The sequence below is a fragment of the Thamnophis sirtalis genome, unplaced genomic scaffold, assembly GCF_051295495.1.
Source record: "Thamnophis sirtalis isolate CommonGarterSnake01/CBP01778 unplaced genomic scaffold, rThaSir2_p1.2 scaffold_4, whole genome shotgun sequence".
Taxonomy (NCBI): Eukaryota; Metazoa; Chordata; class Lepidosauria; order Squamata; family Natricidae; genus Thamnophis; species Thamnophis sirtalis.
Genome location: NW_028261384.1, coordinates 85,256,170 through 85,270,783, shown reverse-complemented (window position 1 = coordinate 85,270,783; position 14,614 = coordinate 85,256,170). Strand labels below are relative to the sequence as shown.

Below are 14,614 nucleotides of genomic sequence, written 5' to 3'. Positions count from 1 at the left end.
GGAATGAAAAACTGTTCAATATTAAGTAAAAAGTTTCAGACTTGCTATTCAATGCTTGCTGAAACCCAAAGTGGTATACAGTTATGGTATAACATAGTTAATATGAACACATTTTCTGCCCAAAATCAAAAGTCCCAAAGAACAAAATATACGATTAAGCCACTTTTGTCACAGTCAGAATGTTTTGTTATCACTCTTTTCCTTCCTTCCCCAACTTGGACTATAGTACAGCTTTCATCCTCCCACAAAGCATCCCAGCTACCATGCCCAGTTAGGAAAATGCTGTCCTAATGTAATCTTCTGCCAGAATTTCCCTTCCCTCAAGCAACAAACTGTTAAATAAGAAATTAAAAGTATTTTATTATTTTGGAAAAATCAAGAACAAACAAAACATACGAAGAGCATTTAAGTTAGAAGAAGAGACAGATTGATATAATCTGATGTTCTTCAGTGGATAGGGAGCCATGTTACTTCACCAAAGCAAGAAGAGCGTGTGCGAAGATCTGGAGTGTTGCGGCGATAGCCATATCGGCCGTTCCAACCTGTTGCTGGCTTTGTACCCATCAAGTATAGATGGTGACCAGCCACTTGCTCTGGAGAGTGACCTGTATAAAAAAAATACTAAAGATCATCCATCAAAAATATGTTAAAGAATTATTTTGGAAAATACAGCCTGTGTACAAAACACACAATTTTTCTTACCGTATTTATCTCTTGATGCTTTTTCTTCAATATCTGCCTTGTTTTTCTTTTACTTTGTACAACCTAACTGCCCTATCAGCAATGGATTATTGTACCCTAAATATCTACTCCCCACACACCATTTCCACTTTGTAATCCTGCCAAAGTACTTTGAAAAATCACAAGATAAATTTCATTTCTGTGGCCTTCAATGGGAGAACTTCCAGAGATTATTCTGATTAATCAGTGTTCTTCTCCACCAACCCAAAAACAAAGAACATTGCTCTGTGTCCTACCAGCCATAGCAGTTCTCATAACAAATGTCATCTTGATCCACATAAACAATATTACCAATTCATATTTTAATTTCATGCTCTATGCATTTGGCTCCCTATGTGTAAAACAAATAAGTGGGGGAGTACTAAGGTGGAGAGATAACAAACCTCAAAGTTACTCTTGAATTATTATATTTAAGAGCCCATATGATAGGAAAACTGGGATGGAATGTAGCGAGATATTGGATTCCCAGGAGGGAGGTCGTGTATTCTAAAGGAATAAGAAGCAACTCAGCCTAAATATTATATGTGAGATGAATAGAGTGAACAAACCCCTCCCTAATGGTTCAGAGTATATTGTGGATGCAAATAGTCTTCACTCTGGCAAGGTTTTGTATATAAGTGTGAAACAAAAAACTCAGCTTGGAAAAATTGCTATGTGTTATTCTTAGTTTTGAGCCTGACATAAAGCATAGTACATGTCATTGGCTTTACTTGCCACCAGGAACTTCATTAGTTTCAATTATTTTTAATCAATCATTGTTTACATCAGGGATCCCCAACTCCCGGTCCGTGGATCAGTACTGTTGGAAACCAGGCCTTGCAAGCAGTGTGCGAGCATGTGCAAAGCTTCATTCATTGTGCATGTGCGAGAAACCACACATGGTTTGCATGTATGAAACCATCCTCCCTCCCCTGCTGCTGCCAGTCCATTAAGCCAGAAAGGTTGGGGACTTCTGGTTTAGAGAATCAATCAAATATGGTAAAAACTGTATAATAAAATCTTAAATTTATGTATAAAACCTATTTCTAAATAACTATCAATAATCCTCAAATACTCTTGTATCTTCCTTAAGCCACAAGAGTCTTCTGTTCCTAATACTATATGAACTGTCTGCCCATTACTATTCTGTTTGATATGACCACTGCTTGCATACGTATGGGTCGTTTCCCGTGTAAGATTGAGCTTGTCTTGGCAATGTTTCGGCGAGGTCAAAACAATTTCAATCTTACATGGGAAAAGATCCAATACAAGACCAGCATACCTATACCCGTGAAAATCTATGAAAACAAAAATATTTATATTTATATAAATATTCTAAACAATAATTTTCACTTGTGCCATGTAATGTATTTTCAATAAGATATTATCATAGTTCCTGAATTATTTTAAAAGTTTGGAAGATAAACAATTACTGGTGAAATGAAAGATCGAGAAAGAGAAAGGTTCAACACTTCATTCACCTGCTCCTGCCCAGTTTCTCCTGTTCAAATACCTCTGGCCTGGCCCATAGATATGGAAATAGTCCACTATCCACCCATCCCTAGAGGTCCCACCACGAGTCTGTCAAGCAAAAGAAAAACAAAGCCCAATTAATTCAGTTTAAAAACAAATGAATATGCAGGGATGGTAGATATTCAGAGTATGAGAGAGAGAAGACTGGTTTTAATTTTTATCATTGTGGAATATTTTATATTTTTCTTAAATGTGATGCAGTGGGTAATGTCTACAATGAGATCATAAAGAGAGTTGTGACATCAAGCCTGAAGACCAAACATTCCAAGAAAAGAAAATCTAAATATTGGAAACATTATACTTTTACACTTAATAGCTTTCTCAAGTGTGTGTAATGAACCAGTTACCAATCTGTCCAAGGAACAGAACATTGTTGCCCACAATTTTCCATCTCCCTTCTAAAAAAATCAAGCAGGTCTGTGCAAGAGCACATAAAAGAGGAATATTCTGTACTAAAATTTAGGAGGAATCAGCATCTGATGATAATTTGGAAGCACGGACAGTTTTTAATTGGACTTTTCCCATATTTAATACAGGTTGTCTTTATACCTGCTAGACTAGATGTAAAGTGGATGGTATTCAGTTATTTTAGAAACCTAAATAAATGTATTATTTGGGAAGATTTTTTTTTTAGTTGAGAAATGTGTTACTTTGTGGATTATCAGAGTAACAGGCCAGCATTTTGCAGCCAGAGCCATATTTCTTATGTTGATAGCCAAGGCAGTAATATAAAAGCTGCTGGAGCTATGTTTTCAGAGATTTTGTTTTGGTTTTTAGGTACTCTGTATTGGGTAATTCTATTTTAAATATATTGAAGGTAAAGGTAAGGATTTTCCGTGTCCTGTCCTGTCCTGTCTAATTCTAGGATTGGTGCTTATCTCCATTTCCTAGCTGAGGGAGCTAATGTTATCCAAAGAAACTTCTGTGGTCATACAAACCGGCATGACTGAGGTACATGGAATACTATTACCTTCCCACCAAAGTGGTATTTATCTACTTGTATTTGCATGCTTTCAAACTCTAGGTTGGCAGGAGCTAGGGCAAGAATAGGAGCCCACTTTATTACACAGTGCTTGGGTCTCAAACTGCCAACAGTTCAATAAGCCCAATATCTGAATTCCCCACTCCCTTTAAATATATTAAGCTATTCAATTATTTTATATATCCTTATTTGACCCATTTCCCACAGGAATGTATCAAAAATTGATTTCAGCAAAAGTTTTAAAGTATAAACATTATCTACAAGTCATGGGAATCTGGACTATAGTCTAGCATATGAAATTGCATCAAGTTATATCTCATAGCCCTGCTGCTCATCTACTACATTTATTTCCATTTCGAGTTTCAAATGTCATTACCTGCTCCGTCCTTTTTAGCAGTGATTTCACCACTGGAGATGAGAAATAGCTAGCAGCATGGATATCTAATTGAGCATTATATGGTGGCAGTGCAGACCACAGCTTGGGCAGGATGTGAGCATATCCGCTACCAATGGTGTCCACTGCCACACCATCAAGGATGAATTCCTTTTGCTTTTGTAGACATCTCCGTGTAATACAAGTCATGATTTCAAGAGAAAATGATGACTGTCACACTAAACTACTAATCTCTCACCACATCATACCACACCATATATATATGCTACCTCTCTCCTAGCAACTCTCATTATTACCCTACTAGAGTCTCTGTGATGTTATCAAGAGACAATTGTTCCATAACAACCTGAAGCTGGCATAGTTTTTTCATTTGTGCAGTAGTTTACTTTAGTATAGTTCATTCAATATTACCCTTAGTTTTACATTATTAATCTATCATAGTTCCTGCACAACAAAAAACTTAAAATTGCTAAGCTACATTTAAAGTAACATGGCAAGTTTAATTTTTTTTCATACTACAACTGAGAATTTCCTTTAGTACTGTGCAGCTCACAATTCCTGATACATGAACTGTAGTGCAAGACACAATCTTTTTAGATACATTTATGGAACAAAGTAGTATTGTAGCCTAAAATAAGTGAATAACCAGTTACATGTTTCATGGATTTCATTCATGTCAGTGAAATTGCTTGGATTTTAAATTCCCAGTTTTGAATAATTAAATAGCGTAAATGGTGCAAAGAAAAAAGTACTTTCTGAATTATTGCCAGATTCGTATATTTAACTGACGCTTTGACTGCAATTCAAATTGTGTATTGTCTTTTAAAACACTCCAAAGATTGTACAGTGCGATAATCATGTGTTATGAACAGGAGCATTAATACAATTTATGACTGTATTGTCCTATGCTAGTTAAGTATTAAATATATTTTTTAAAAAGGTCACATGGGTGCATCTTTGTTAAGATTTCTTTAATTTGCTCAAATGATACAATCTACTCAACTTTACTTAGTGGGAAAGGCAGCCCAACCAGCATGTAACTAATTATCCTGCATAATCTGGGGATATTTCTAGCACAAAAATGTACTCTATTTAGCTGGAGTGTGAGGATCCACAGTGGAGTTTACAGCTTTAGTGAATCAAAGCAGTGTAACTAACATACATGTAAAATAATGTCAATTACTTAGTAGAATTCTATATATGTTTATTATTATATATTTTATGGGAATTAAAAAAACATCCAAAAGGAGTTAGTCTATCACTGGATAACTACAGAGCAAATAATTCTGGTATCTCCTTTTGTACATAGTCAGTTACAGTATACCTCTTCTGTGTTTTGAATAAGATTATACAAATGATTCTCCGTCACTCATTTCTAACCTTACAACTTTTTAAAACGTGGAATTAAGGCTGTCCACTGACTCAAGGGATGTTAATATACATTCATAAATGGATTTGCACTGATTTATTAAGACATCAAACAGTTTTAGTGTTTTTCTGATTAAATATTCTGTTAATAATATCGAAACAGAATGTCTGTTTCTTTCCTTCTCTATAACATGGAAGATATTCACACCACAAAACTTTGAGCCAATCACTTTTATTTTATTTTTACAAAGAACAAACATATTTATGCAATACTGCCAGCATTGGAAGCAATTCTGGGCCATAGATCTGCACACTCCTTGGCTACAGGGCCTGTGATAGCAGAGCCTGGAAAAATAAAGAACAAACCAGAAATATTTCTTAGCAGCAGCAGCCCAATACCATTATGAAAACAATATCTGCATTTATGATGAACTGGAAATACCTTGAACTTTTTGCATGAAACAGAAAAATTCATGTGGTTTTTATTAGAAAAGTATCAAAAGATCAAAAATGAAGAGCTCACTACAATCATAAAGTAAAAATGTTGTACTTAATGTTTGCTGCAAAATAAATTGTAAGCTTAGATTTTTCTTTTTAATTCTTTTGCTTTTATTTTCTTTCTTTGTTGCTTGCTTCTGCTCTTAGATCGTGCTAGTTTTGTAAAACTTTAATGAGTATCCAGGACATTCTCTAACTCAGTGGTCCCCAACCCCCGGTCCGCGGACCGGTGCCGGGCCGTGGAGTACCTGGCACCGGGCCGCACAACCGGAGAAAAAGCGGCTCAGTCGTCTCCGAGTTGCCCAGGGAGGGGCGGTGCGCCCGGGACGGAGACGGCGCTTCCCCGCCCGGCCTTGGCTTGTGAGAAGGAACGGCGGGAGAGGTAGAGAGAGAGAGAGAGAGAGAGAGAACGTCGGGCAGCCGAGGGCGGGGGGGTCTTTTGAGGGGAGATGTGGGGTGCGCGATTTTGGCGCGCGTGCGCCCTCCGCGGGCGTGGGTGGGGGGCTGAGAGGAGTCTAACAGTAGCACAGGAAAGGGGAGGGTATGAGCGCCGCCTGAGGTGGTGAGGGGCAGTCGCCAGATTCAGGCCGCTGCTGCCGCTATTGCAGCGCACGGTGGAAAAGCGGCGGTCTTGCCCACCCCTTCCCTGCCTCCCGCCCGCTCCAGTTGCCGCAGCCAGGGGTGGGGGCTCAGTGCCTGAAGTCTCTTGCCTCTCTTCCAAAATTTCGCCAGCGGGCATCGGTGAAGCACGCTCTTTCTCTTCCTCACAAAACACATTTCCTTTCCCCCCACGCGTAGTTATTGGCGATATGGACTCTTGGAGGCTGCGCTCCCGGGTCGCGTTTCCTTTTTGCAGCCCACGAGAATGCCTGGTTCTGAGCCTCAAAAAACGAGAGTTCTCTTAAGGCTGCAAAAAAGGAATATACTTTGGTCCTTGAAGCGCTTTTCCTGTTATTTGGACATTATATATATACGTACGTACATACGTACGGTATGTATATATGCATGTATGTATGTATGTATGTATGTATGTATGTATGTATATATGTATGTATGTATGTATGTATGTATGTCTGTCTGTAGTCCATAATATAGTGATGATTTTAAAAAAAATTAGTTGAGCACATGGAATCTTTTTTCTTTTATTATATTTTGGAGGTTGGGTCCCACTTTGTTATTTAAGATAGTATCTCCTTTTATATATGGTAGTGAAGATACCTAATACTCCCACCCCCTATTTCCCCCACGACAACCTTGTGAGGTGGGGGGGCTTAGATAGAGTGAATGGGCTAAAGTTACCCAGCCAGATCAGTATCAAACATTGATACTAGGCCCTAGTATGGCATGTTTAATACAATAAAATAAAAGTTGTTTAATCAAAACAATCTGATATATAAACAATCAATGTGTCGTCGCGAACAACGCCCCCCCACCCCTGCGCGGTAAAATTATCAAAGGCTGACTGGTCCACGGCGATAAAAAGGTTGGGGACCACTGCTCTAACTTAATAAGCTATTAATAGACTGAATATTTTTGCAAGAAGCAAAATATGTTCTTTTTAATTTTGTGGTCCCTTTAGCGGCAATACCTTTCATTTCTCCTTTGTTGTTTACTATCACTCCTGCATTGTCTTCAAAATACAAGAATACACCATCTTTTCTCCTGTAGGATTTCCGTTGACGAATCACAACTGCTGGATGCACTATGAAAAGTTCAAAATCAGTAGTTTAGTAAGCAACACCTGAATTTGAAATCAAGCAAGAGTTTCTTTAAAGTTGTAGGACATGCTGCAACTGAAAACACTTAGATCAACTTTATTAAAATGCAGGTCATGGCAGCATAGAATATAAAATGTAAAGCTCTAAATGCATATATGCCAGAAAAATTAGAATGAAAACATTCTCCAAGTAATATTAAATTCTTTATGACTTACTGGTATCACAACAGTTAAGTATGTTATGTGTTTACACCATTTAATTAACAGCATTTCAAAAACACCCTGTTCTGAAGAGATCATCTCTTAGGCCTCTAGCTTTGGTTCTGGTGCTCAAATAAGATTTCTAATAGACATAAACTTGAAAGTATATAATTTTACTTTATTATAAAACATTCATCTTGGGGAGAAGTTGGAAAACAGAATAGTCTTTCCTTGTCTAGTACCTTTGTTATGGACTACAGCTCAGCCAGCCCCCATATTCTGGAAACTCTGGGAGTTATCATTTGAGGTAGATAGATAGAATACAAATGCACCACCTACAATATTTCGGGCCTAAATTATATTCTATTCTGGACTAAATTAATGTACTCTTCTAAAATATAACCCAAACTAGATATATTAGTCTAAATTGAATTTCCCAAAGGAAAAATGTTTTTTCCAAGAATATATTAATTCAGAAGATGGAAACACAATCTGATTTATAAATTAATTTAAAGTAAACTCAAACTAGATTCCCTCCAATGTTAATAATTTAGTGCAAAAACACTTTATAGTTAAGTCACAACTAATATAGATTCCATCAATATATTTACCACAATGATCACTGTACCCAACCATTACTTTTAATGCTGAAAATGTTGGTAAGTAATGACTAATAGATCGTAACCAGTTTTTTCCAATTGCTTTTCTCTTACAGTCCCAAAGTAATAATAAGATTGTAAATCAATACATCTTATTTATTCCATCACTCACCCTTTTTTCTTAACTCTGGCTTGCCTTTCTTGACAGTAGCCATTACCATGTCCCCCACACCTGCAGCTGGCAGTCTATTCAGACGCCCCTTAATTCCTTTCACCGAGATTATGTAGAGATTCTTGGCTCCTGTGAAATGAAGGAATTATTGCTGTTAACAAATACTTTGTATCAAAGTTAACAAACTTTGCATCAAAGTTATCAAGACTTCTATTTTTTGTGGCATCACCGATTGAGGAACAACAGCACAAGCTGTAACCTCACCCAAAAGTAATGCTGTTTCTTTACCCTTCCACGACAACTCCCTGGGCCATCTGAAAACAGACCCAGCAAGTGCTTTTTGAAGGGAAAAACCCATTGCTTCTAGTCTGTATCATGTTCTTTTAGCATGACTGCTATGGCTCGCAACTGAACTTACTAGGATTTTTTTCCCCAGATGAATTGGACAGGGATAATGTCAAGAGTTCTCTCAAGATTCTGAACTGCAAAAAAGTTAATTCAGGGAATGAAAAGCTTTAATATGCATTATAAGGGAGGTAATAATTTAAGTGAGTACCTTGTTAGTCAACATATATGGCAATTTAAAAATGGCAAAACTCCTGCCTGTTTTATTTGTCCTTACTTTGCTTTCATAATCACACTTTCTCACTTTTTATGTATAAGGCTGGCTGCCTCACTCTTGTACAAAAGATAGCAGCTTGTGGTTGTGTTGTTTTGATAACTATTACCCTTTCCTCAGTAAGAAATTAACTCGAACAAGTATTAACCTGTATATTTTCCACTAGAATAAAGCATCCAAATATCACCCAGTCCAAAGTCAACCACATTCTGGATTATTTCCATTCTATGGAGTAAAAATTACCTACAAATATTTATGTTAAGAAAAATATGTTTATTGATCTAGATTTTGCAGTAAATAATTGAATTAAATGATGTTTCTTAATTTATATAATACATTGTTTACCACCTAGAGTGTTTCATGATGGACAAACAGAAGTTCCATCCAATTCCAGAAATACCTTCCATTATCCGAAGGTAGAGGAAATATGAAATATGATCTCCTACAATGAATGTTACAATTGTCCACAAAGCTTAAATATTTACCACTCCAACATTCAAGAGATGGATATTAGAACTAGCATTTTCCCACCTACTTTAGGAATGATTATGCTGCTTAATCAAGGAATTGAAAAAACCCCGTTGCCTGTAAGCTGCTCTTGGAAGCCCTTTTGGCTAAAGTTCAGTTTAAAAGTGCTTTACAAAAATTCCCAGACTTGCTGCCCAGAATTATTTATTCAAATTAACCAAAATTAAGACATACCTGTATTATCGGCGCAGTTGATCACAGCTCCCACTGGGAGACCAAGTGAAATGCGAAATTTCGCACCAGACGAACCACCACGTCCTATTAAAAAGTCATAGGATGAAGAATGTTTTATTAAAGCAATAAAAATATTCCAATACCTACCACCTTTTTTGATTTTTGAGTCTTAAAATCAGGTACTTTTACCCCTCACTAAAAAATCACCGTTTTCCATATATTTACACAAAAGTTCACACTTTGTGTTAATTGCTTTTCTAATAGTTTGAAAAACTCCATTACTGCTAGCTAAGCAATTAACTCTACTGATCTATGAAGCCTCTCCGATCTACATGATGTGGTTAAAAAAAATGGGGGGGGGTGAAGTTGCATATCCCTCATCATCCAAATGGGCAAGCATGAATAATTCCTTTTGTCCTCTCAAAGATCTAAGGCAGTTTCTCAACCGTCGCAATTTTTATATCGACTGGAACTTTCCATGCTGGTTGGGGAACTCGACATATCTTAAAAGCTGTCGGTTGTGAAATAGTAATCTAAGGAACTACAATGGAAATAAAATAGGGGACGATAGGCTAATATCTGGAGTACGCCGTCTGCAAACGATTATGCCGCAAATATTATTATAGTAAAATCCTACTAAAGCAGTTGAAGTTACAGTTGCACTGCTTTCCAATCAACTTCTCACCTCCCCCCCCCATGCTTTCCTCAAATCCCACGAACCAAAAAATATTGTTTTTGAGCGGGGTGGTCGAAAATATTCATCTCGTCAGAGACCTAACTTTCACCCATCAATAATGCCCGATAAAGCGAGCCTAATATCTTCCCAAACAAGAGCGATGAAGGAGGATTCTCTTCCAGACCATCTCACGGTTTAACAGGCCTTACCTCGCTTAGACATCTTGCTCAGGAGGCTGGGGAAAAAAAGAAAGATGGCGCAAGGCTTGCCGGGATAACTTATACGTTTTCAAAGTCCCATGTCACGTGAGGCGACCTTTTCATGTGAATGCCGGAAACGGATATAAAATAAGCCCTTCTTTCTCTCTTTTTTTAATGGCTAAAGTAATATACCATTAAAGGTGAACTTAGTCAAAGGGCTTTAGCCGTTTTTTTTTTTTTAAGTTTGACTGTAGTTTGTACATATTTATTCAAAGAAACGCCCTCTTTAAGTACTTTTAGTCGTCCATCTCCGCCGTAGGGTGATTCCCATGTGACCGAGCTTAATTTTATTTTAAAAAGAATATTCAAACTGAGTCGGTCATTTTAAAATATTGAATCCTAATTATTCGAATCCTGATAAAAGTTCTTCTAAACATGTGGATCTAATTCCAGTTATTATTTATAATGCCAAAAAGAGTACCTAAGATAATATTTTGGAAAAATATAGGGAACACTCTATGACAGCTTGAAGATTAACAGTACTGCTATTGTACAAAGTTTAATATTTTGAAAGTGAAATAAGGAACAGGAAATAATATTTAAGGAAAAAAATAAGGCAGGTTAACTGAAGTGTTGACCAAAATTTGAACAGCAATTTAGGCATGATACTGAACTGTTGCTTGAAACATGAATTGAATTGGCTCAGATTCTTGGGTTGACTTAATATACGTATTGAACGATTAACTAATTAGGTTGAATTTGTGTAACAAAACAAGCTAAATGTAATTGAGTAATTTGTAGTTAAGTATGTTACGAAAACGCAGTTATACAAACATTTTTACCCTTTCATTATCTGTTATATTATTTTCCTCTTTTTCTTTCCCCCATCCAACAATAGCTGTACAAATATATAACATTATCAGGACTACACTTGAAAATTTGAGGAGGATTTGAGGCTGATATTTTTGATTGATTTTTGATTGATTTTAAGAAGCATCTGAGGAGGATCTTGACCAATGTATTTAGATGAGGGAATAGAAGGGGAACTCATCAAATTTGCAGATGACACTAAGCTGACAGGAATAGCCAACACCCCAGAAAATAGGCTCAAGATCCAAATGGATCTTGACAAACCAAATGTACAGATACAGATTAGGTGAAACTTGGCTCAATAAAAGTAACTGCAAGAGGGATCTTGGAATCCTAGTAGACAACCACTTAATATGAGCTAGCAGTGCTTTGCAGCTGTCAAAAAAGCCAATACTTTAACAGGAAGATTGAAATAAGGTCATGTAAAGGATTAGTACAACTTTATAAGGCTTTGGTAAGACCACACCTTGGATTATTGCATCCAGTTCTGGTCACCACAACATAAAAAGTATGTTGGGACTCTGGAAGGAGTGCAGAAAGGAGAAACAAGGTGATTAGTATGCTGGAAGCTAGAACATACAGTATATGAAGAATTATTCTGCCACAAAGAAGAGGGGGTCAACCTATTCTTCAAAGCGCCTGAAGGCAGGACAAGAAGTGATGGATATAATCAAGGGGAGAAGAAACTTTGAAGGAAAAAATTCTTGTGAAAGTGCGTTGGTTGGCCTTCAGAAGTTGTGCTCCATCATTGGAGGCTTTTAAAAAAAGAGACAGGATATCCCTTTGTCTGAAATGGTATAGGGTCTTTTGCTTGCACAGGAGGTTGGGTTAGAAAATTTCCAAAGTCTATTATTCTAATATAGTGAAGATGTAAATTGCAGTAAGTGTATTACTGGTTGTTAAGTCTGCCAAAGTCCATACTTTTCATTTATGTTGGACTACATACATGGAATCATCCCCATCCATAATTTCCATTTGTTATGCTGGTAAAGAATACTATAGTCAACATGTCCTCTGTAGATTATTTTTACAATACAATGCCAAATCCCACCAGTATAAATTCTCAGATTCAGTCTCAGGAAATTACAATTTTAAAGGTTGCCTTTCCTGAATAGTCAAAATCAAACATAATGAAAACGCTAAAATATAACTTTTTCCTATCATCACTAAGCAGAAAAAAAATCAGTGCTATATACTAATTACCGAAGTGAAAGCAAGGGTTTTTCAGGGAAAAAAATGCAAACGCCAAAATAAACTTTATATAGCGGGTGGATTGTTTCCAAATACTAATTGACAGAATTCAAAATCTTCCTATCGTAAAAAACAGAACTATAGTTTCCCTTCCAAAGAAGTTTCTCTTCTCTCTTTTGAAGAGAAACTGTAGCAAGCGCAAAACTAGCGAGGGGGGTATAGCTCAGTGGCAGAGCATTTGACTGCAGATCAAGAGGTCCCTGGTTCAAATCCGGGTGCCCCCTCAAAAATATTTTTTGTTCAAAATTCAAAGCAAGCAGTAATATTCACCGACCGGAATTTAGGAACAACGCAGAAGCAATTTATAAAACATATAACAATTTATGTACATTATGTAGATACATGAAAGTAATTTACGCAAATTGCGTAACAGGAATCTCGGCAGCACCCTGTACGTGCAGCTCTAAGTTCTTTAAAACGACCAATCAAGCTCGAGCAAATCATTTTTAATTTACACAATTATAAAATCGCCAGGATCTATATATCTTAATATCTCTAATGCTAAGGATAAAATCAGCCCCGCAAAATGAATTACATATCCACGGTTTTCAATCTGAACAATCGTATGACATGTGGAATTCCACATTCAACATGGCTAGAGAATTCTGGGAGTTGAAGTAGAGGAAACGTCTTAAAGTTGCTCGGGTCGTGAAACATTGCCGTAAAACCAAGACGGTTCGAGCAGGAAGTCTTCCGACCCGCTTCCGAAGCCAGGGCTGCCTCGCGCAGCACGCTCACGTGCTCCTCCGCCACGGCCAACGTTTGGTCGATCCAGTCCACGCGGCTGGGGAACTGTCAAGCACGCCGCGTAACTCACTAGAGTAGCTGCTGCCGCCGTCCTGCAAAAGAAACAGAAATTGGGGCAGGGCTGATCAAGCAAGCCCCGCCCTTCCTAATCCATCACTTTTTGTCCTCCTTCCTGATTATGGGATATGGTTGTGGAGTGGAAGCTCCTGACGTACTATTTTTATTTTAAATCTGAAAAGGTATTAAAGAAATAAGTTAAATTGTGAAGACAGAGGGATATGTTCAAAATATATGTGTGCGTTTTAAAATTTAACAATTGCACGCCGCTTAATTTACAACTACAGATAGTTCTTGATGTATGACCACAATTGAGCCCAAATTTCTGTTGCTAAGCGAGACAGTTGTTAAGTGAATTCTCTCCCCCCATTTTATGATATTCTTGCCACAGTGGTTAAATTAATAATTGCTGTTATTAAATTAGTAATAAGGTTGTAAGGCGAATTTGGCTTCCATGTTTACTATCAGGTCATAAAAGATGATCACATAATCCCAGGACACTGCTGCAACCACCATAAATATAAAGTTGTCAAACATCCACATTTTGATAATGTGACCATGGGTATGCTGCAACAGGCATAACTGAAAAATGGTCATAAGTAATTTTTTTCACTGCTGTTGTGACTTTGAATGGTTACTAAATAAAAGGTTAAGTTGAAGACGACTTGTAATTGAAAGGAATAATACTAATATTAAGTCAATGAAGTACTATGGCATGTTTTTGTGCAGCCCTAGTATTTCTGCAGAGCAGTTCTTTATATGCCATTTCTAGTTGCAGCAATCCTCAGCCCAGGGCAAGGCAAAGAGTGCTGTTCTAAAAGAAGCTTTGCTAATGAAAATGAGAGGTGTTGAGCCTAAACACAAAAAAGGGACTTGATGATCAACTCAAGAGGAATTCCATGTGCAGACATGTAAAAAGAAGTTGGCATTTAATGCTGAGATGAAATTTCCAAAGGAAATATTGCAGACTACTCAGGTTACCCCGCGGACACAGATAAACCTCCAAGTGGTTCAATGACTCTCTAAAAAGGATGCAAATTACCAGCTATCTGCAAGGAATGTAAATCCTTCCATTCCCTACTATCCTGTCAGAACTGAAGAAGCTTCTTGGATGAGAAGCGAAAGGTCTTCAAAAGAAAAAAATAAGAAAGTCCAGTTGCCTCTTGAAAAAGCACCTTTGGGACAGGTGAAAGAAAATAAAGTTTTTTCTCAATCTGCCTATAATCTGAAAAACTGTCTCTTCCAAACTGCTAACCACTGCTAGTAAAACTTCATCTGTGCAGTGAATGGTATTTTTTTTTTTGCCTT

The 14,614-nt window shown here is 37.2% G+C and overlaps 2 protein-coding genes and 2 non-coding genes across 4 annotated transcripts; 1 reads left to right on the top strand and 3 right to left on the bottom strand.

The window, feature by feature from the left end:
* Positions 1-165: 165 nt before the first annotated feature.
* On the bottom strand, positions 166-5,095 carry SPMAP1 (sperm microtubule associated protein 1). Its single transcript, XM_014058242.2, has 3 exons — positions 3,612-5,095; positions 2,202-2,301; positions 166-605 (listed from the first exon to the last, which is right to left on the bottom strand). The coding sequence occupies exons 1-3, from the start codon at positions 3,816-3,818 to the stop codon at positions 448-450; spliced, it is 465 nt and encodes a 154-aa protein (XP_013913717.1). The 5' UTR covers positions 3,819-5,095; the 3' UTR covers positions 166-447.
* Positions 5,096-5,213: 118 nt separating this feature from the next.
* RPL23 (ribosomal protein L23) lies at positions 5,214-10,467 on the bottom strand. The gene is made up of 5 exons (XM_014058241.2): positions 10,391-10,467; positions 9,506-9,589; positions 8,185-8,313; positions 7,084-7,197; positions 5,214-5,342 (listed from the first exon to the last, which is right to left on the bottom strand). The coding sequence occupies exons 1-5, from the start codon at positions 10,401-10,403 to the stop codon at positions 5,260-5,262; spliced, it is 423 nt and encodes a 140-aa protein (XP_013913716.1). The 5' UTR covers positions 10,404-10,467; the 3' UTR covers positions 5,214-5,259.
* LOC148045950 (small nucleolar RNA SNORA21) lies at positions 8,400-8,533 on the bottom strand. Its single transcript, XR_015696547.1, has one exon. It is a non-coding gene; the product is annotated as a small nucleolar RNA SNORA21 (small nucleolar RNA).
* Positions 10,468-12,654: 2,187 nt separating the features above from the next.
* TRNAC-GCA (transfer RNA cysteine (anticodon GCA)) lies at positions 12,655-12,726 on the top strand. The gene has a single exon. It is a non-coding gene; the product is annotated as a tRNA-Cys (tRNA).
* Positions 12,727-14,614: the final 1,888 nt, after the last annotated feature.

Excerpts from the sequence above, each read along its gene's own strand:
- RPL23 (XM_014058241.2), bottom strand. Across the intron at positions 8,314-9,505 it reads CAACTGCGCCGATAATACAG|GAGCCAAGAATCTCTACATA; the intron begins GTATGTCTTAAT and ends TTCATTTCACAG. Across the intron at positions 7,198-8,184 it reads GCCAGAGTTAAGAAAAAAGG|TGCATCCAGCAGTTGTGATT; the intron begins GTGAGTGATGGA and ends AACTTTTCATAG.
- SPMAP1 (XM_014058242.2), bottom strand. The coding sequence starts at position 3,818 with ATGACTTGTATTACACGGAGATGTCTACAAAAGCAAAAGGAATTCATC. Across the intron at positions 2,302-3,611 it reads TGCTAAAAAGGACGGAGCAG|ACTCGTGGTGGGACCTCTAG; the intron begins GTAATGACATTT and ends TTTGCTTGACAG. Across the intron at positions 606-2,201 it reads GAGAAACTGGGCAGGAGCAG|GTCACTCTCCAGAGCAAGTG; the intron begins GTGAATGAAGTG and ends TTTTTTATACAG.